The sequence below is a fragment of the Mixia osmundae genome (assembly GCF_000708205.1).
Source record: "Mixia osmundae IAM 14324 unplaced genomic scaffold scaffold_5, whole genome shotgun sequence".
NCBI classification, from domain to species: domain Eukaryota; kingdom Fungi; phylum Basidiomycota; class Mixiomycetes; order Mixiales; family Mixiaceae; genus Mixia; species Mixia osmundae.
Genome location: NW_014575559.1, coordinates 506,606 through 525,950, shown reverse-complemented (window position 1 = coordinate 525,950; position 19,345 = coordinate 506,606). Strand labels below are relative to the sequence as shown.

Below are 19,345 nucleotides of genomic sequence, written 5' to 3'. Positions count from 1 at the left end.
CAGTGATGTGACCGCGTTCTNCGGGCGTCAGANGNCCTCNACTGGTATCATTGAGCGTATCCNTGCTCACTAACGCCAGCAGACGCGGTCTGAAGTGACGNNTGGGAGGCTTGTATTCCGGCAGTNGTGGCGAGATGAGCTCTGGCAAGGCTCGAGATGTCAGGGGGCCTGTGCTGCCGGTCGTGATGGGTAGGAGGAGGCTTTTGCGCCTAGTCACAGATCTTGAGATGAAGATGGGAGGCATGCTATTGCCTGAGATAGGGCGGACGATCTGTGTGGCGTGCTGGCGCGTCTGCGTTTGAGCAGCCTCTTTGTATGGGCCATCCGGGCTTGCCGGCCGTTTGCTTTGCGCGATGCGCGTGACAGATGCGCCCTGCGACATGCCGTGCGTGGGACTTGATGAGCTTGCGTGTCCGAGATTAGCGGGAGCGGGACGGTCGTTCTCTATCGGTTGCAGCTGGGTGGCTGCCTCCAATCGTGCTCGAAGAGCGCCCAAGTCGCGGAGGGAAGCATTCGCGATGGAAGCCAACGCTTCGATCTCTGTCATTGACATGTCAGAGCCGCGAGCATAGCACATGTCAGCCGCTTACCGGATGTGCGCATAAGTATGCATTTGTAAGCCTGGAGAATCATCTCCTCTAGCTCTTGGCCGCTTTTGCCTGTAAGAGCTGAGCGTAGCTTGGTCTTGGTGCCAGCATGGCGCGCTTGGACTGTTTGCTCGATCTTTTGAGCCAGAGGAAATTGCGTCGCCACAGGACTGCGTAGCATGGTCAGCATTATGCTCATGCGTCTGCAAACAGACGTACGCTAGTGATAGCAGCTCCTGTGTGGAGCAAGTCGGATGTTCGCCGGTAGCGAGCTGCTTGACGAAGTCGTCATAGGCACTCATGACACTTGAACGACTTGGCGGGGCTGACGCGGGCCTATCGACTGGCGACACAGGCGACAACAGGAGACTTGGATAAGGCGAAAGAGGATGAGCGGTCAAGAGCTTGAGTCCCTCCCTGCCGAGAAGACAGACATCAGACAATACGCCAAGCGTAAGACGCGAAAGACGTACCGATGCGCGCTTTGTGATTGGGCATCCGTCGAGTTGTCCGGATTCATTGTCGGGGAGGTACGCTTACAGAATGTGCTGATGTCGGGTGTAGCAGTTGTGTGAAAGGGCGAGCTGAAACTGCTGATTATGACCCATCATCGGCTCACGCGTCGAGGCCGACAAGACGTGATGAGCGCCTTCAGCTCGAGAGCTTCAGTTCCTCCGTCCGGACAGAGGGCTGCACGATATCCTGAGGATCGTCGCAAGTTCACCATGAGTAGGTGGGCTCGCCCACTGACGGTGTGTGCGTGCATGTTCTCTTCCTAGCATGGTGGCCTGTCTGGCCTGCTCCATACTGAGCAGACTGACAGAACTCGGTAGTGCGAGAGGCGATGAGAGGCTCGTTCGTATCCTGAAGAGCGTAGGCAGCATGCTAATTGAGTCATCCATGGAAACGAGGTTGAGCGCAGCGAATCTTGAGATCTCGTCATGGAGTGTTATGGAGTCGCGCTCTTCTCGTCAAGTCACTCCATCCTCAAAAAGAGCCATGGCGGGCTCCCAATCACGCGCACCCGCAACTTATCTGCATCAGTCACTGTGCATCTTCAGTCGGTGCGATGGCCTGGCGCTATGTCTTGGCGACCGGTCACCGCCATCGCAGATACTATCCTTACCTGCTCGCCGCTCAAGAAGTAGCCAGAGCTAGCTTCCTAGATGATGAACATCTCCACATCGACCGTGTCTCTCGCACGACACAGTCACTCACTCGCGTCCAAGCTCCGATAGTGTCTTCTCATACAAGCCGGCCTGGGTCAAACGAGATCGGCTTGCTCGACCTGCCCATCGAGATACTCACTCGCGTCGCGATCATGTCCGGCAAGGTAGACTCAGGCAGTCTTGTAGCGTTGGAGCAAGTCTGCCGACTGCTCAAAGTCGTCTTGTCGCAGGACTATGTCTGGTGCAGAGTGACCTCGACAGAGATCGGAGATGATCTCGTCCAAGCCGGCCAACTGGCTCGCGAGACGGCTATTCAGAATGTACACTTTTGCTGCGCCAAGTGTGGACAGCTCGATGACGACCCTCATTACGCACTGGCGGACTCGACGCAAGCGCTCGGTCGGCGTACGCCCTTCTGTCGCGAGTGTCACGCCTCGGCCGTCATGCAGCCTCGCCATCGAAACGTGCGTACGTACGCCGCTGACTACTGGCGATGGCGCGCATCACAGCACGATCCGCCCCGTCGTTGTACGGCTGAGGAGATTCAGTCAGACGCGTGGGAACGTCAGCTCATGCTCTGGCGCTTCGACAATGCTCTCTTCGGCATCACCTGGACCAACCTTGGCGATGCCGGTTCTGGCGCGCCTACACATATCACCTGCGACTTTGCAAACCTCTGCGAAAAGTTTGTCTTCCACTCTGCTCCCAGCGAGATCACCATGGATCAGATCATGACCGACTATCGCCGTACGTGCCCGCGCTCGACATCAAGGCATAAAGCCCGGCCGACGCTGACAGGCAAATTGCAGTGCTTCAGGAACGTCGCCATCAGTACACCGCATGGCAAGCCGCCTACCCTCGCACGACCGCACGCGCTTTGGACCGCGTGTACGCCTGGGTGGCCAGAGGCAAAGCTGCCAATCTACGCTCCTTTCTCGATCTGGAATCGCTGGCCTATAGTCTGTCCAGGGAGGACAAGAAGACGGTCACCGCCGAAGTTGGTCAAATCCCCCGACTTGGCATCAAGGGATACGCCTATCGCCTCCAGGCTATCATCCTTCTCCGATTCGACGAGAATAAGCCCATCGGCGAGCAGCTCGACAGATTACCGGAATGGATAAGTCAGCATGTCGCTGCCGCGGAAGGTCCTCTTCCCTGCATCAAGCTCAACTGTCGCGCAACAGCAACGCCAGGCTGTCCGGCTTGCCTCTGTTCCTCGCACTGCACGACGGTCGACCGTCACCATCTCGGCTTCAAACACGATTGTCCAGTGCATCACTAGAAATGCGCTGTGACATGCATCCAGCACAGACCAGCATCGATCTAGCCAACAGCCTCACGCCTTCGAGACCATCTTCGCGTACCGTATAGCAATGCATCTACGTTCAGCAAGTAGCATGACCGTGCGTCGCGTCAGTCTGAACAGTCGCGCCGCTCTACTTGCTTCCTTAAGTCAGCGAACACACGACAGACGAGAGCAATTACCGAGCGGGAGCCATGCGCCACAGCAGTCTCGCTGTTCGCAATCTATCGACACAGCCAGCTCACTAGAAGCGACGATAAGAATGCAAGAGCTAAGATGACTGACTCGCATCTGTTGATCAGTTCATGAGCAAGTCAACACGGTGACTGAGGCGGGAGGTGTCCCTAGCGAGAGAAGTGAATGAGACAAGCACGACCCGCGCTTGCTAGCATTCAAGCTCGTCTGAATCGAAATCGTCGCCAGAGCAGTCGATAGTCGCGCGTACCTCCACAACGACTCGGCACCCCCCCGGAAGGGTGTGCCCCTAAATCGCGCAAAAGCGCCTTCAATCTGGTCCCGAGAGGTTTCGCCAGATTTGCTGGCAGGTGCCGCGAGGAGTGGGAAGAAGGATTCGGCGCGCCTTTTATCGCGATCTGGACGTGCAAGTTTGCAGACATCTATCAGATGGAAGGCGCGCGCGTCACGTGATTGATTTCCTTAGCGCGCGAAACAGACAGTGCGACTGGTCATGTTGCAAGTGATAAGGGCCGCCGGGCAGTGCTCATGCTATCGACTCTCAGCTGGAGATGGCTCGAGCTCTCGCTGATTTCAGTATACATCGATCAAGGGCTCGCTAACAATGCCTCAAGATGCGTATTGGGTCTCCAGGCGCTGTAGAGGTTAGAGATGCCGTTCTTGTCCGTGTGGCGACTGCAGCAGCTCTCGCGCCTGCCACTGAGCAAACCAAAGATGAGTGATACGGTAGCTGAACATAAGCCTCAATAGATGCAGACTTGACAGACGTGCACTTATCCTCGCGTATACTTTGCGACGATGCCCCAGCTGTACGTACGCGACATGCATTGAGCAGACGCAGAACAGTCATGTCATTGTGATCAGTCATCACCCTGAGCTCTGTCATCAGAATACTTCTGCAGAAGTGAGAGGGAGACTGACTTGATTCTCAAAGAGAAAGTTTGCCGCCATCTCTTCATTGCGATCACAGGCCAGGAAAGCCTGAATGACGTTTTGACGATCGAAGCCGAGCTCGCAGAGTCTATCGATCGCCTGTGCCTCATCTGCGCTAACTTGAACGTGCTGCATACCCTCCTGGCCGTCATCTCCCTCAAACCCGAAGTCTCCCTCTCCCTCTGCGCCTTCACCCAGGAACTGCAAAAAGGCTTCTTGGTTCTGTTGAATGATGCCGAGCAAGCGTGGGTTGGTCTGTGCGAGTTGTTGTAAGAAGGGCTGTAATAGTGCCGGATTTTGCTGGACGAGCGTACGCAATTGCTCAAAAGCGGGCTCGCGGCGTAGTGCATCTAGTCCCGCTTCAGTTGCGCCTGGCCGCGCGGCACCACCGGTTGCAGCAGCTGGTGCGGGATTCTGAGCGGCCTGTCGAGCGGCATCGAACAGATTCATTGGCTGCCCGGTCGTGGGCGCGGGCACAGGAGCTGCAGGTGTCGCTGCCGTTTCTGTCGTCGTCGTCGCTGCTGCAGGCGTTGCGCCCGTGGTAGCAGCAGGAACAGCGCGAGGAGGTGCGGTCTGCGCTTCAGCTGGAATGCCCTGTCCATCGAAACGCGAGATGAGCATGTGGTAGCGTGCTCACTGCGAGAGAATTACGTTCATGAGGTATTCGACGGCGCGATGAGGATTGTTATAGCTCGCACGCATAGCTCTCTGGCAGTCTTCTCTGGGGAATCCCATGCTGACCATCTCTGCGATGGACGCCTCGAGTCTTGCGCCAGTAAGGAAAGCAGTAGGATCGTCTGACGCGGCTGGCGCTGTTTCTGCGCTTGCAGTGGTTGCGTCTGCTGATGCAGTAGCAGCAGGCGTAGCAGGAGCAGACGCTGTACTCGCTGCTGCTGTTGGCTCCGGCGCGGCAGCAGATGCAGGCGTCGCTGTGGCGGGCGTGGCGGTGGGAGCTGGCGCGCTGGCTGACGCGGCGGGCGCACTTGCGGCTGGCAGGTTCGCTACAGCAGGCGCAGCGCTTGCTTTTGGCTGTTCGAGCATCTCGTGAGCATAGCTCGCACTAACAGGAGGACGGGCTGCGCTGCTTGGCAAGAAGGATGACGAGGTTTGTGGACACGATGAAGAGGAGTCCAATGTACCTTGTTGACCATGAGAACCATGAAATCCTTCTCCTTGATGTTGCAATCACCAATCGTCTTGTCATCTGCGAGCACCTTGCCGGAGAAGATGATCTTCTGAAGAGCGACGGCATGGCCTTGATCGCTCTCAATTTTCTGCTTGAGATCGAGGATCGTCTGACTCGGCTCGAGTTCGAGGGTGAACGTCTTTTGCTGCAAGTTCTTGAGCGTCACTCGCACCATCTTCGCTGTCCTGATCCAGTCCGGTCAAGGCAAAACTCGTCACACGCTGCTGATCCTGATGACGCACTGCTGGCCGACCTGGCGACGCGTTTTTGGTGACCAGACGACGCTGAAAGATGTCGAGCATGACGATGACAGAGGCCCCTCACAGGCCACACACGGCTACTCAGGGCAGAGTAGCCGGTCTGATCGTCCTGTTCATCACGTCAGGCATAGGTGCCCTCCTGCCCATCGTGCTCAAACGATGGACGACTATGTCCCACTCAGATCGAGGACGATCCATCATGGACCACGTCCAGCACTTCTCCTCCGGCGTCATCATCGCCACTGCGTTCATCCACTTGCTCGCGCCTGCTTTCGAAGAATTGAGCTCGCCCCTGCTCGAAGGCACTTTTTGGGCCGCTTACCCTTTCGCGGCTCTCATTTCGATGATCTCAATGTCAGTCGCTTCTTTGAATCAACGATATAGCGCTGATGTTGAATCTGCCTGACAGGCTTGGCGTATTCGTCACCGAGCTCAGCTGTCTCAGGCTGGGCAACGCGATCTTGAACCGGAGTCAGACGACCGACAAAACTAGCAAGCCAGGCGACAATGACATGGAGGACGATTGCGAGTACGGCTGTGGCATTGCGCACAATACGCACGATCTCGAGCCCGCCAGCGAGACGTCGTCCTTGCTGTCCACTCACTCACAGAAAGGTGATCACATGACGGCAGAGGAACATAACACCAATTTCGCCAATGTCGTCGGCGCTTTCATCCTCGAAGCGGGCGTCGTGCTCCACTCGTTTTTCATCGGCCTCACGCTCGCTGTCACAAGAGACTTTTGGCCGCTCGCCTCGGTCATCATCTTTCATCAGACTTTCGAAGGACTAGGACTAGGCACCCGATTGTGCTCGTTGCGCATAAAGAGACGACACAAACTTTTGCCCTATTGCGCAGCTGTAGGCTATGCTGCAACTACGCCCTTGGGCATTGCTGTCGGTCTACTGGCAGCCTCATCGTATGATCCAGAATCTAAAGAGGCTAGTATCGTCCAAGGCGTGCTCGACAGTACCTCTGCCGGCATCCTGCTCTATTCCGGTGTCGTCAACCTGCTCGTGCACGATTTCCTGCTCTCTGATTCGATGAAGGAAGCTCCAGCAAGTAAGATCGCGAGGGCACTCGCCACTGTTGGCCTAGGCGTTGCAGCCATGTCGCTCCTAGGCATATGGGCATAGCACATATATGGTTAAATCAGTCCAACTTGTCATGTTGTACACGTATTGCGCCTAGCACACACAGACGATGATAGATCCTATAGACACTGTAACAGCCAATGCAATCCCACACCTAGTCGTACAAGCTACAGAATCTCGGTGCTGAGATTGGCCGGATTGCTCACAGGGGTATCTGTACGACGTCGAGTCTTGCGCGGTCGATCCTCATCATCGATGATCATAGCTGCAGGTCGGTCTTCCAGAGCACTAGATTCGACACATCTATCGAGGCTACTCTCGCTCGTCTGAGAAGCGTTGAGGATCGGTCTCGCAGGTACATCGCCACCCTGCTGTTCAACGCCGGTGATACCGATGAACGCGGGTAAAGCAGCAGGGTCGGCCCATCTCCTCTTGCGAGCTTCGGGAACACTCGAGCCCTCTGGCAGACCATGCGAGCCAGTCGAGTCGCGAGGCTTGCTACCAGCGCCGCTTCTCATCGTTCGCTTGGGCTGAGAACGGATGGGTGCAGCATGGGGTGATGCAGTCACGGCCGCTGACACGTTGCCAGGTTGAGTTGAGGAACTTGCGCCCAGTCTGAAGTAGCCTTCAGAGTCGTTCGCTGGTCTAATTGATCGTCTCTGATGCTGGGCAGGCGAAGAAGGCGCCGAGGAAGACGGCTCGGGATGATGCTCCGCTCGCATTGCTGCAGGACTGGGCGAGCGTGCAATATCTGCGACGGGCTGAGCAAAGTTTTGTCTTGCCGCTGCTCGTTCGGCTTCTGTGCGCGCACGACGAGCTCTGATGGTGTCCGATGTCTCTGTTGGGGGCTGCATATTGGGACGTGATGCCATTGGCCGAGTGAGCGAGAGCGTTGGCGCAACGCGAACAGTGGGCGAGCGAGGGGGCTCATCCGCATCATCGCCATCTGACTCGCTACGAAGCGCTTCTTGTCGTGCCTGTGCATGAGACCACTTGAGCCGTGCTGAGAGAGAGGGAGGCGATGGTGACGCACCTCTATATAGTCGATAATGCGAGCCAACGCCGTCTCCGGTCCATGAACGTCAAGGCCACGCTGGAGATGGTCCTGAACATCGTACAGGGCGGCAATGTAGCCAGATTGGTACGCTAACCCAGCCCATCCTCGGTCAGCACTCTTAGCGGGAAGGTCTGACAGCAAGGACTGACAAGCTTTCTGTATCGCTTGGGCATGTTGATACAAAGCCGTCAGACTTTGCGCTGCGGCTTTGAAGCTTCCATTGAGACGCTGCAGCTGCTGTGTTCTCCGTCTGTCTTCTCTCGGCAAGTTGTCGTTGAGGCCTTGCAAATCCATGCTGGACAAAGGCAGCCCGATGTTTGCCTTGCTGTGCGACGAAATTCAGCAGAGTCGTTATTGCGCGCGACGAATTGCATTAATTAAATAATAAGGGGAGCACTACGCCCAAGAATGACAAAACTTCTGTGACCGCTGCAAGAGCCACTGAGCGTAGTCTGCGGTCCAGTATGCTCTCTCTGTCGCGCTTCGGGGTGAGCAGGATCGTTGATCGCGCAAGATCATGGCGTTTTGCGTGCCATAATGGCGCTCGACGCGCTGGAATGTATTGTCGCTTCGGACACCATTCAGCAAGTATTCGATATCGTCCAGACAGGCGAGCAGGACATCATGCGTAAAGTAGTACTCTCTGCTACGCTGGGCATCTCCTGTCGTGCCGCTTGTGGTCAGCGGCGCGAGATTAGCGAGAATGGTGGTGATGATTCGCTTTGTCTCGGCCAGCAAGCGGTGTGCTTGTGCCGTACTCCGGCGAGCCATGAGCAGCAAACACCGCGTCATCATATCGGCAGTGAGAAGCTCCATCCGACGCCGAACGATGCTGGGATCACACGTCTCTAGTCCAGGCGAAGGCGAGGGTGTGTTTGCTCGTGCCGAAACAACAGAGATCGTCAGCAGCTCGGGTCGTATCGAGCGATGGACCGTACTCGGTTCCGAACCGGGTGCGATCCACGTAATGTTGGCTTCGAAGACTGGAATCTCCTGACTGACTTGCATGTTGAGAGGACCGCTTGGTATGATGCCTACATCGAGATCTTCCAGCGCGCCCAGAGTCATGCCGCCCCGCTTCATCAGAAACCTGCTCGTGCCTGTTGAGAGCGGCTCGATGTGCGAGTTGAGATGATTCATGCTCGATGATCGCGGCAGATGCGTATAAGTCGTCACGCCTTGCTGAGGTGCGACGGGTTCCTCGATGCCGCCCTGAAGATCGAGCTCGACGAGCAAGTCGCGCTTCTCGCCGGTACGGAGCTCTGACAGCTCGACATCGACATGTTTGCCGTCTGCCGAGACGATTGCGCCTGAGATTCCCGCGACCTTGCGGATGACAAAGTCGGAAGCCGAGACGCCCAGATGTAATCGGACCCGACTTGCAACGACAGACAGCATACTGCCTACGCAGCCTGCGACACAGTCTTGAAGCCCGTACCAGTCTTGCACAAAGGTATAGCTGCCTCCTGTAGAATTCGAGAGAAGGTAGAGCGATGTAGGCTCGTGCGATTTGCCCCAGCCGAGCGTATGTATGGGCAGACTGTACATCATTGTCAGCTCCGCATCGCTCCCCACGAGATATGCAGCGCACCTTGCAGCCTCAGTGCGAGCTAGTGCGAGGTCCATCTGTGGACCGATAGCAATATCTGTGCCGTCGTTGATGAGTATGATGCCCGAATGAGGCGACTTGACTTGACGCTGCATCACCACATCAAGGGCGAGATTGACAGCTGCGCCGACATTGACATGCTCGTCCCGTTGATAGACTTGCGCGGATGTTTCGGGATCTTCTTTGCCTATCCTGTCGATGAAATCGAGCATCTTCGTCCGTCCTGACTCAGTCCCGGTTGCGATGTAGGGACACTTGTGCAGGCAGCCACGCGCTCCTTCGCCTGCAGTGTAAGTCACGATGCTGAGACGAGCTCTGGGACCGGCGGTATCGACGACAAAGCGCAAGCAATTGCGCAAGATTTTGAGCTTGAGTGCTGCTGTCGCGGCTGCAAGGCTCGTCGTGGCGCCCTGAGCTGGCACAGAGACGATCATCATGAGATCCAGCGGCGGCAGCTCGGTCGGGTCAGCCTGCAGCAAGGTCTGATGCGTCGCTACATCGAGCAGGCTCGCGCTGCCATTGAGCCCGTTTGGACGCATCTCGGCAATGTTCTGCTTGTCACTGAAAGGATGTGGTCTGGGCGACATCGCGTTCTCGGACAGGGCAGGACTGGTACGCGGAATGGATAGCGACGGCGCAACAGAAGTACGTACAGATGACCGCGTCGGTCTTGTGGGCATTGGACCAGAAGGAACGGGCGCATCTGGTAGTGGCGGTGGAGCGTTCAGCTTGCTGACGAGGTCCTCGAGCTCTTGTCGCCATTGCTGCATTGTCGCTGACTCTCTGAAGGACATCCTGAATCGATCCATCGCCTCGTCTGACATGTGTATCGTCAGACTGGGTCCATCTGCTTTACTTGATGTCACTGTGACGTTGTCAATATGCTTGAGATAGATGCGGCCTTTCAGACTGAGTGCAGGTAAAGCATCAGGAGCCGCATTACTGGGTAGTGACTCTTCGGATAGACAGAGAAGGGCGTCCTAGACGGACGATGAGTGGATGTCAACATCAAGCGAACCGAACGCACCCGGAATAGATATAGTAAGAATGGACGGCCCATGCCTTCCTTGCGCACTTCGATGGGCTCATACAGGCGCAAAGGGCCAAGCTCGAGTGGCGACTGACCTTTCCAATCATCCGATCGTGCGACTAGATCTGCGACGACTTTTTGAAGAACCGCAGGCGAGATCTCTGTGCGGATCTTTGACGCACGGGGAGGTGGAGATGCTTGTACTGACGATGCTGCAGTGGATGCATAGTCTGTCTGAGAAGAGGAGCAGCCTGAGCCATCCGACACACTCGACGGCGGACTCGGACGATTCTGGATGGCGTCGTTCGATTGCTCTGGCGAAGCGAGACCGGGTACTGCCTTGAGAGTGGGCATCTCAATCGTGACCATGCAAGTGAGATGCGCCCGCTCTGTCGTCGAGGCTGATCTTGTGATCGTCTTGTCTTCTGGCTTGAGTGTAATCTTGGGCGTGCAAGTAGACATTGCAGCTCGGCTGATGATGGCCACGGATAGGCCTTCTTGCTGCTGCAAGGTAGGCACATATCGATGCGTTAAACTCGTCACGAGACCGAGGCCGTGTCGGGCTGGGACAGGATCATCGTCGTCGGGATTATGCAGATCCGAGCGAGACGAATCGACTGTGCTATTCAACGCCTTCTTCAGCAACGACGTCGTCGGATCTGCACGTGGTGATTGGTCTGGCAAACCAGAAATCGCAGCAAATTCTGCGCCGCTTATCAGACATTGTAAGCGGAACTCGGAAGGCCACTCACTATCTTTGATACCTTCCACGTCTTCCGAGGCATCGCCAAGCTTCATGTCTCTTCGACAAACGCCGCAGAGCCCGATCGACGCATTGGTCTGTCTCGCATGTGCCACATCGCCATAGACTGCCTCAAAGCATGCCTCGTCTGATCGAAGGTCATGTCAGTAAGGTCTCAGCGAAGAGAAGCAAAGACGTACGTAGACTGTGACCACATCGAGGCGTAATGTGATGTCGTTCTGTGGAGAGCTTCAGACTGAGCGATTCGATGCAAACCGGGCAAATCTCGCTTTCGCTACTATCTGGGTGACCGCTGGACTTCGACTTCGAGCTCAGAGCCGGCGACATAGGCTGCGACCTGGACAAGATCGGACTGGCATTCCCGAACACGTCCCTCGAATCTCCTCGTCTCGGCGAGAGCTCTTCGGCTGGATCAGCGGACTGTCCCCACATACTGTTTGCCGTCGTGGACCGCGACATGGATCTAGCATCTTGACCGCTCCGCGTAGAGAGTGATTGCTGCATGATGAAGCCAGGTGCAAAGCCGTCTTCGCCTTGCGGCGTCTTCGGCGACTTATGGAACTTGGAGAAAAAGGAGCGCGGTGTAAGTAGACGTGAGTGACTGCTGCTACTGGGCGAGAGAGGTGAGGACTGCGCGCTGAGCCTGTCATGCAGTGGCGAGCCCGGCGGTGTGTGATGTGCAGAACGAGACATGCCCATCTTGCGACCGTTGCCTCTCAATTGACCAGTGTGAGAAGAGCTGCGTTGGATGTTCTTAGCAGTATATCCAGGAGCAGGCTGTAGTTGTATTGCTGGCGCCAAGTATCGAGGGCCTTGATCTGTCGAGCTGCGGCGTAGTGAGTGAGACGCCAAGAAGAAGGGTAGGCGGTCGGACAGGTCTGATTCTGTCGGGAGATGCTCGTCGTCGTCGTCCTCGAGCACGCCAGATGTCGACACAACCTTGAGAGGCAGAGGAGGAAGCTGATCAGGATCGTACGCGGGCTGAACAGGCGGGTGTCTGTCAGATGCAGGTACAAATGCTGGCGAGCTAGGTGAAGGAATCACAAAGACAGGGGACTCCTGTTTCCGTTCAGCCTGTATGAATAGTGTCTCGGCAGATCCGGTCGACAATCGCTGATCTTTGGCCGGCAAAGCAGGAGGCTTTTCGATCCACTTTCCCTGCGCAGGATCAAATGCCCAGTCGACTGTGGCGAGTGCTGGCTTCTTGGCCTCTTTTGCCTTTGAAGTCGAGCGAGAGCGCGGCCGGTTGCTTGACTTTGTTCCGTCTGGAACGAGCGTGCGCTGACTTTCACGGGCGGCGGGCAGAGATGAGACCGCCTTTGAAGAGGGCTCGCGAGACAGAGGAGGTGGTGCACCTAGTCGAGCCATGCTGACTGCCCCTGTGTGCAGCAGTACAAAGGCGCGATGCAGCTAAGTGATCGCGATCCCGTCGTGCTCAGGAGCCGATCGACTGAAGGGCTCGAGAGTTCTCTTTGTGCAGCCGTGCGAGTCCTTTGTGTCGGTACGAGAACCAGAGGAACAGCTAGCCGGTCTTGCGTCTCGAGAGCTTCTGCTGCTCCGATGGGCGCGGTTCCTGTCCGGGCAGATAGGCGCTCGTAAATTGCCATATTGTCCAAATTCGTCCAGGTCGTTGCGTGTCGACAGAGAAGGCTTGCAAATGAAAGGCGTCAAAAGTTTATGGCTGGGGCACACTGATCGGGAAATCATGATCAAGCTGCGCGTGTGTCACGTGTCACTCTCCTCTGCTGCTGCTCGCACTGATGAGCCCTGTGGGGACCTATGAGGGTGACAGAGAGGCCAGCGATGTCTACATGTCCATTCTGTCGCCTGTCGGCTACAAGTCTTCATCTCATTGCGGCTACTGTGGCAGCGAGGACGGCAAAAACTGCAGCAGATCATATGGAATATGGGCACACACCCTATCGCCTTGGCTGTATCAGGATCTTTGCGACAGAGGCTGGCGCCGAAGCGGGTCATACGTTTACAAGCCAGATATGGCACGGACTTGCTGCTTGCAATATACCATCAGGTAGGCCCAATTTGTCAGCGCAAAGCATTGCTGACGCCTCCGGGTGATCAGACTAGACGTTGGAGCCTTCACGCCGACAAAGTCACAGCGTCAGATCCTCAAGCGATTCAACAGCTTCGTCCGGCGTGGCGGCAAGGAGGGCAGCAAGGGTTTCGGACCACGTGACTTTGCCGCCCGGCCGGTCGCAAAGCAGCCGCCGATGAGCAAGGACAAGCAAAAGGTGAACCCTTTCAACTTCGTCGACACGATACATGCTGCAGAGACAAGTGGTCAAGATGGCCTGGCTCACGAGTTCACCGTCACAACCGAGCTCGCCTCTTTCACTGAAGAGAAGTTTGAGCTCTACAATCGCTACCAGATCAGCGTGCACGATGATGACGAGCGCTCACCGCAAGGTTTCAAGCGCTTCTTATGTGACACACCTATCAGACCTTGTGCGAGCGGTCATTCTCAGCAGCAGTATGGCTCATATCACCAGCTCTATCGGCTCGACGAAAAGCTCATCGGGCTCGCCGTACTCGATGTGCTTCCAAGAAGCGTCTCGAGTGTATACTTTATCTGGGATCCAGACTTTGCTGGCCTCAGTCTCGGCAAGGTATCAGCATTGCGGGAGATTGCCTGGGTACGGCAACTTCGGGCAGCCGGCATGTTGCACTGTCAATACTACTACATGGGCTATTACATCCATACATGCCCAAAAATGCGTTATAAAGCAGACTACGAGCCTTCGAGCTTGCTCGACCCTAGCACTTTGAACTGGTATCACTATACGCACTGTCGCTCAATACTGGACCGCGACCCGCGTGCGGTGACTTTTGAAGACCAAGCGACTGCCTCTTTGTCTAGGAGCGCTGGCATAGACGTCGACAGCGACGATGAAGAGGACATGCCCTCTGACCCTGTTCCTCCCGGCATGCTCTCGCGGTCCGAAGCGCTTCATCACCTCCCTGATCTCGTTGTCTTTGACGGCGGACGTGGCAAAGTTCATCGTCCCTTTGCGATTGGCGGCAAGGCGCACCCTAGCACATCAGAAGCAACCGACTTACTACAGAGTCTCGGGCCAAAGTTCGCGATCGATCGCATTTGCGCGCTGCTCAGTTCTGCGTAAAAGGCCAAAGCGCAGGGCTCGTGCGCACCATGTTTGCGCCCGATCTCGCAGCTTCATTCGCAACCGATGCCGAGCAGATGCTATCAGGAGCTCGCTTTCGCATTCGTATTGTCAGCAGCCGGTCTGCTCATCTGTGTCTTCTGGACAGTCCAAGATGCAAAGGTACGGTTGAAGTATTTCATCGTCGACAGGGTCTGTGCTGACATGCTCAGCATAGTCCTACGAGCAGTCTGCGGACGTCTGGCAGACTGATGCCGCATTAGCTGTGCAGACGCTTCATTTGTCGAATTTGTCTGTTTATCTGATCGGAGCAGTTGTCGAAAGTCGCACATTGACACATGTGGCCGAAGTTCGAGCGTCGCAATTCGTTCAAGTGCTCGTCTTTATCGAAGATACGCCCGCTCAACATTCGGCACCGCCTACGCAAGGCACGCTATCAGGACATGCCGGCGAGCTTGTCTTCACCTGTGACGTACTAGATGCGCGTATACCAGCGAACGTCATCAGCAAAGCACCGCTCGATAGCCATCGCAACAATTTTCTCGCCTTCGTGGAGTGTGATTTACCGGAAAGATGGGCAACGGCGAGCAGAGATAGTCTAGCAATCAGCGTCATAGCCAACACCGGCCCAGAAATGGCCTTCGGGGATCTTGAGCTCGGGCCAATACCGCGGCGGCATCATGCTCTGACTGCTTGCATGCCGCCCATTGACAGTATGCGGAATGGATACACTGCGCTACAGCGGCTTCTCGAATGGCGTCTGCACCACGACTGGCTAGACCGCGTCGTCTGGCAGTCTAGATCTCCTCAGGATCTCGCCTTCATCGACAAATTTGTCGATAAGGTGCCCGGGACTGCCAATGATACTCTGATGTGCGTGCTTGATTTCTGTCTGTGTCTCTGTGAATACAAGCTGATGTACTGTCAGATTGGCGCCCATGTACAGCTCTGTGACGCGAAGTGGCAAGATCTATTATGATCAGACAATCTGGCTTACGCATTGCGCGATGCGACATCGACATACAGCCGACTGGCTCGTCTTTGTTGACTTGGACGAGTTCATACAGCGTGACCCTACTGCCATCCTGGCAGCGCAAAGTCCCAACGCTGGCGAGATACAGCTACCACGACTCAATGTTGGTCGCTCAGAAGCAGAGCGAAAGACAGGACGCATCGGGTCCGAACAGCTCGTTCAGATGACCATGCAATGGTCCGCAGGTCCAGACAAAGACCCAAAATCGATCTATCGCGCTCTGGCTGTACAGTCAGTTGGCGTGCATCATGCGGATTCGTTGCATATGCAGTACATATCAGCGACGCTCGAGGAGCCCGTGATCAATCACTATAGAGACCGTGGCAGGCTGAATCATATCGAGCATTTCGCGAGCTCGCCCGACTTTTCGGATCTCAATATTCGCATCGCCAACCTGACCGCAGCTCTGTTGTCAAGTCAGTGATGCATTAGTGTTTGAGGCCAGATGACACATTGGTGCAGAATGTCGCCATGGCGTCCATCTGCTTGCAGAACGTCCAGCCAAATCGTCGACTCAATTCTACTCCGCATCAAAGCAAACCCGAGATGACCATGACGGGCAAGATGCTGTGCATCCTCGCCGTTCTTTGCTACATTCCTTTGACGATTCAGTCCGACATGACTCGTCTAATCAAGCGTGACGCCAACAACGACGACGAGGGGTGCGAGCCGGCCGAGGGTCAGTACAGCGAGACTGGTAGTGTAAGCCGTAGTCTCATGGATGGCGCAGACTCGTTCGAAGAGCTCATGCTGAACGAACATAATGCTTTCCGCGCCAAACATGATGTACGCCGGGTATTACTTCGATGCGGCGCAACAGCTCACGTTGAGGCCCAGGCTGCTCCCCTGGTTTGGGATGAGCGTATGGCTAGCACGGCAGCGGACTGGATCTCTGCCTGCAATTATGTTCACAGTCCACCCGCGCTCGCGGGCGTGTACGGCGAGAACATCGTCTGGGTGCATGCTTTTGTGGAGCTATCGCATGCTACTCAAATTGACTTCGATGCGGCAGGGATCTGGCTATACCCCCCTCGAGCTAATCCGTGACTGGGAAGCTGAAGGTCCCCAGCACGGCGCGTACAATCACTACACTCAGATGGTCTGGAAGTCGACAAAGACGCTTGGGTGTGCGCAGAAAGCTTGTCCAGGCGATACCACCTTCATCGCATGTCACTACGGTCCCGACGGTGGCAATGTGGAAGGCGAGCTTGCGTACGCTCGTCGCCACGATGACACGTTGCGCTGAGAGCTGACGATAGTGGGCGCAGTCAAAACGTTTCCTGAGCATATGCTTGTCACATCAGGGAGGTTCACTACTAATGCATCTGATGCCGGCTATGGCGCTTCTGAGCGTCAGACTGGAAGATGTCAAAGAGCGAATGAATGCCACCCGTAGCGCAGCCTCGAGTGAAACATGTTTAGCCGCGCGGGAGTTGCCACCCGCTTCCGCGGCATGCCAGTCTGCCCCTTATGTCGCCAATCAGGTTGTCGCGAACTTTCGAATTTGCCTTCGCTCAACGATGGCGAGCGTGATGAGCAGCAGAATGGCCACGCCTGCGTTACGACAGATCGGACAGGCAGCATCCAGGCGTACGATTATCCAGCTGGCGACCCGTCAGACAGCCAGAGCTCTACCGACTTATCAACGACGATCGGCTTCAACTGGCTCTGGACCATCATCGTCGAGCTCCTCAAAGACCGCAATCTATGCAGTCGGAGGCTTGGCTGGTATCGGTGCAGCTGTCTGGTTTTTCGGCTTGACAGACACGAAAAAGGCCGAATTAGAGGATGATGCAAGTCGCCGCACCTTTATCAGCGTCAACATTCTAATGTCACGCCTTTCATACAGGCTACTGGCGGACATGCTCGTGCTAGAGGTATGCTGGGTGGTGTAGTAGACTACCAGAAGGTGTACAACGAGATCGCCAATGTGCTCGAAGCAGAGCACTATGACGACGGTTCCTATGGCCCTGTCCTAGTACGCCGCTCGATCGCGCCCGTAGTAAGCTCGGCTGATGATGTGTGCAGATCCGTTTGGCGTGGCACTGCAGTGGCACGTATGACAAGAACAGTGGCAACGGCGGCAGCAACGGCGCCACCATGCGATTTGCTCCCGAGTCAAAGTCAGCTCAGTGCACGTCTGCGTGATCTCAGAAGCTGACCTTGCATATCTTCATTCGCAGTCATGGCGCCAATGCAGGTCTCCTGGCTGCGCGAGAGCTGCTTGAACCCATCCACGCCAAATTCCCAGAAATGAGCTATTCGGATCTCTGGACGCTTGCCGGCGTCGTTGCCGTCATGCAGCTAGGCGTAAGTGCAGCGGTAGCACATTCTGCACGTTTGACAGAGCTTACCATGATACTGCAGGGCCCGACGATCCCTTGGCGTCCGGGACGCGTCGATGCAGATGCATCGCAATGCACACCCGATGGGCGTTTGCCCGATGGCGACAAGGACCAGGATCACCTCAGGCAGATCTTCTACCGCATGGGCTTCGATGACGAGGGCATTGTGCGTCTCGCTTCTACGTGAGCCGCCACAAGAGGCTAATATGAGGCTAGGTCGCATTGTCGGGCGCACACGCTGTAGGACGATGCCACCCAGACCGATCTGGTTTCTCCGGACCATGGCAACACTCGCCTACGAGTTTCAACAACGAGTACTACAAGCTACTTTTCAACGAGAAATGGCAGCTCAAGAAGTGGTATGTCGCACTTCGTTCCACTGGCTCGAAGTTCCGCTGACATATCGTCCATCCAGGGACGGTCCGATCCAGTACGAGGACAAGTCTACCAAATCGTTGATGATGCTCACGACCGATATGGCGTAAGTCTGCTCAGCTATGATGAGATCAAAGCTGACATCATTTGTAGCTTGACAAAAGACAAGGCATTCAAGCCGATCGCCAAGCGCTTCGCAGACGACGAGGGGCTATTCTTTACTAGCTTCTCAAAGTACTTTGCCCAGCTGCTCGAACTCGGCGTTCCGGCCAAGAACTTTGAAGGACGAGAGCCCATCACATTCACGCCCGCAGATGTTTAGACTACGCTCGCAATTCTTAGATCAAAGCCACTAGATCGACGCTCGCAGCGCTAGAACGAGCCGGGCGTTGAGCAATAGAGCTCCTTGTTTTACCTCTGCTACATGCATCGTTCAGACACATGTCGTTTTGCAAGCTTTGCTGTGAAAATGACGCCAACACTACATTCAGCGCTCGCAGAGAGAACAGAGTGCATCTCATGCCCGCTCTAGCACAAGTACAACGGCAAGCCGCTCAGAACTGCAGGAATACAATGTCAGCGCTGCTCCCTTATAGCCGGCGAATGCGCTCACTCGGAGAGGTGTGAAGAACCACTTGTTCTTGCCGGCAGTGTAGCGGTCTTCGAACAGCTTCTTGACTTCCTTCTTTGCGTCTTTGCGTTGTGTTGGCTGCAGAACGGTCATGAGATGAGCGATGACAGGAGGTTAGAGACACGAGAGACTCGCCTCCTTGAATGTGTCCTGTGAGATGATGTTCTTGAGGCCGTCCATCTCAAGCGCATATCGGGTCGGCATCAAGTGGGAGTAGTTGAAAGCCTACATGAGCATGCATCAGATCTGCCCAATTGGCTCAAGCAGCAGCTGCCAGGTCGCTAACAGCTGACAGGGTCAGTTGCTCACCTTGATGAAAGGCTTGACCTTGCTCCTTCTCTGCATCTTCTTTGCGCCCATGTTTCGTGTCACTCTTCTCGGGTAGCGTTCGATACCGGCAACGACAGCATGAGGGTACGGGCGATCTTTCGTACCTTCGTCGGCTTGCTTGATGATGACCACCTTTTTGCCGGCTTGTCGTCCGCTCAGCACTACCGCAACCTTGCCGGGCTTGTAGATTCGGACCATGTCTGTTGCGAGAGCAGGCGCATCAGCTCGCTATCGGCTGAGACACCACGTCACGCACTGGCAAGTTTTGCTGCTCTGCCGTCGAGGCTCACAAATGTTGGCAGTGGCTC

At 55.8% G+C, this 19,345-nt stretch overlaps 11 protein-coding genes across 11 annotated transcripts; 6 read left to right on the top strand and 5 right to left on the bottom strand.

Annotated features, from left to right (window-relative positions):
• Window positions 1-159: 159 nt before the first annotated feature.
• L969DRAFT_103356 (uncharacterized protein) lies at window positions 160-1,529 on the bottom strand (the record flags this gene model as incomplete). Its single annotated transcript, XM_014712544.1, has 5 exons — window positions 1,061-1,529; window positions 807-1,004; window positions 591-757; window positions 218-540; window positions 160-168 (listed from the first exon to the last, which is right to left on the bottom strand). Exons 1-5 carry the CDS (start codon window positions 1,105-1,107, stop codon window positions 160-162), a joined length of 744 nt encoding a protein of 247 aa, XP_014568030.1. The 5' UTR covers window positions 1,108-1,529.
• A 127-nt stretch (window positions 1,530-1,656) lies between these two features.
• L969DRAFT_94498 (uncharacterized protein) lies at window positions 1,657-3,038 on the top strand (the record flags this gene model as incomplete). Its single annotated transcript, XM_014712543.1, has 2 exons — window positions 1,657-2,503; window positions 2,566-3,038. The coding sequence occupies 2 exons, from the start codon at window positions 1,657-1,659 to the stop codon at window positions 3,036-3,038; spliced, it is 1,320 nt and encodes a 439-aa protein (XP_014568029.1).
• Window positions 3,039-3,766: 728 nt separating this feature from the next.
• On the bottom strand, window positions 3,767-5,626 carry L969DRAFT_87387 (uncharacterized protein). The gene is made up of 4 exons (XM_014712542.1): window positions 5,327-5,626; window positions 4,839-5,216; window positions 4,176-4,781; window positions 3,767-4,126 (listed from the first exon to the last, which is right to left on the bottom strand). Exons 1-4 carry the CDS (start codon window positions 5,546-5,548, stop codon window positions 4,115-4,117), a joined length of 1,218 nt encoding a protein of 405 aa, XP_014568028.1. The 5' UTR covers window positions 5,549-5,626; the 3' UTR covers window positions 3,767-4,114.
• A 206-nt stretch (window positions 5,627-5,832) lies between these two features.
• Window positions 5,833-6,769, top strand: L969DRAFT_94496 (uncharacterized protein; the record flags this gene model as incomplete). The annotated part of the gene is made up of 2 exons (XM_014712541.1): window positions 5,833-5,987; window positions 6,043-6,769. 2 exons carry the CDS (start codon window positions 5,833-5,835, stop codon window positions 6,767-6,769), a joined length of 882 nt encoding a protein of 293 aa, XP_014568027.1.
• Window positions 6,770-6,894: 125 nt separating this feature from the next.
• Window positions 6,895-12,554, bottom strand: L969DRAFT_94495 (uncharacterized protein; the record flags this gene model as incomplete). The annotated part of the gene is made up of 8 exons (XM_014712540.1): window positions 6,895-7,704; window positions 7,761-7,873; window positions 7,934-8,109; window positions 8,185-9,324; window positions 9,376-10,373; window positions 10,421-11,127; window positions 11,176-11,313; window positions 11,366-12,554. 8 exons carry the CDS (start codon window positions 12,552-12,554, stop codon window positions 6,895-6,897), a joined length of 5,271 nt encoding a protein of 1,756 aa, XP_014568026.1.
• A 379-nt stretch (window positions 12,555-12,933) lies between these two features.
• On the top strand, window positions 12,934-14,820 carry L969DRAFT_446761 (uncharacterized protein). The gene is made up of 3 exons (XM_014712539.1): window positions 12,934-13,215; window positions 13,267-14,485; window positions 14,541-14,820. Exons 1-2 carry the CDS (start codon window positions 12,947-12,949, stop codon window positions 14,321-14,323), a joined length of 1,326 nt encoding a protein of 441 aa, XP_014568025.1. The 5' UTR covers window positions 12,934-12,946; the 3' UTR covers window positions 14,324-14,485; window positions 14,541-14,820.
• L969DRAFT_17348 (uncharacterized protein) lies at window positions 14,390-15,780 on the top strand (the record flags this gene model as incomplete). Its single annotated transcript, XM_014712257.1, has 3 exons — window positions 14,390-14,485; window positions 14,541-15,196; window positions 15,252-15,780. The coding sequence occupies 3 exons, from the start codon at window positions 14,390-14,392 to the stop codon at window positions 15,778-15,780; spliced, it is 1,281 nt and encodes a 426-aa protein (XP_014567743.1).
• Window positions 15,781-15,827: 47 nt separating this feature from the next.
• On the top strand, window positions 15,828-16,640 carry L969DRAFT_17347 (uncharacterized protein; the record flags this gene model as incomplete). The annotated part of the gene is made up of 5 exons (XM_014712256.1): window positions 15,828-16,035; window positions 16,087-16,142; window positions 16,194-16,313; window positions 16,369-16,568; window positions 16,625-16,640. 5 exons carry the CDS (start codon window positions 15,828-15,830, stop codon window positions 16,638-16,640), a joined length of 600 nt encoding a protein of 199 aa, XP_014567742.1.
• A 236-nt stretch (window positions 16,641-16,876) lies between these two features.
• On the top strand, window positions 16,877-18,524 carry L969DRAFT_103348 (uncharacterized protein; the record flags this gene model as incomplete). The annotated part of the gene is made up of 8 exons (XM_014712538.1): window positions 16,877-17,149; window positions 17,206-17,334; window positions 17,385-17,479; window positions 17,540-17,666; window positions 17,724-17,867; window positions 17,918-18,060; window positions 18,117-18,182; window positions 18,230-18,524. The coding sequence occupies 8 exons, from the start codon at window positions 16,877-16,879 to the stop codon at window positions 18,396-18,398; spliced, it is 1,146 nt and encodes a 381-aa protein (XP_014568024.1). The 3' UTR covers window positions 18,399-18,524.
• On the bottom strand, window positions 18,301-18,855 carry L969DRAFT_446673 (uncharacterized protein). The gene is made up of 3 exons (XM_014712537.1): window positions 18,843-18,855; window positions 18,690-18,785; window positions 18,301-18,636 (listed from the first exon to the last, which is right to left on the bottom strand). Exon 3 carries the CDS (start codon window positions 18,595-18,597, stop codon window positions 18,415-18,417), a length of 183 nt encoding a protein of 60 aa, XP_014568023.1. The 5' UTR covers window positions 18,598-18,636; window positions 18,690-18,785; window positions 18,843-18,855; the 3' UTR covers window positions 18,301-18,414.
• On the bottom strand, window positions 18,594-19,235 carry L969DRAFT_94490 (uncharacterized protein; the record flags this gene model as incomplete). The annotated part of the gene is made up of 3 exons (XM_014712536.1): window positions 18,594-18,785; window positions 18,843-18,932; window positions 19,017-19,235. The coding sequence occupies 3 exons, from the start codon at window positions 19,233-19,235 to the stop codon at window positions 18,594-18,596; spliced, it is 501 nt and encodes a 166-aa protein (XP_014568022.1).
• Between the last annotated feature and the right edge of the window lie 110 nt (window positions 19,236-19,345).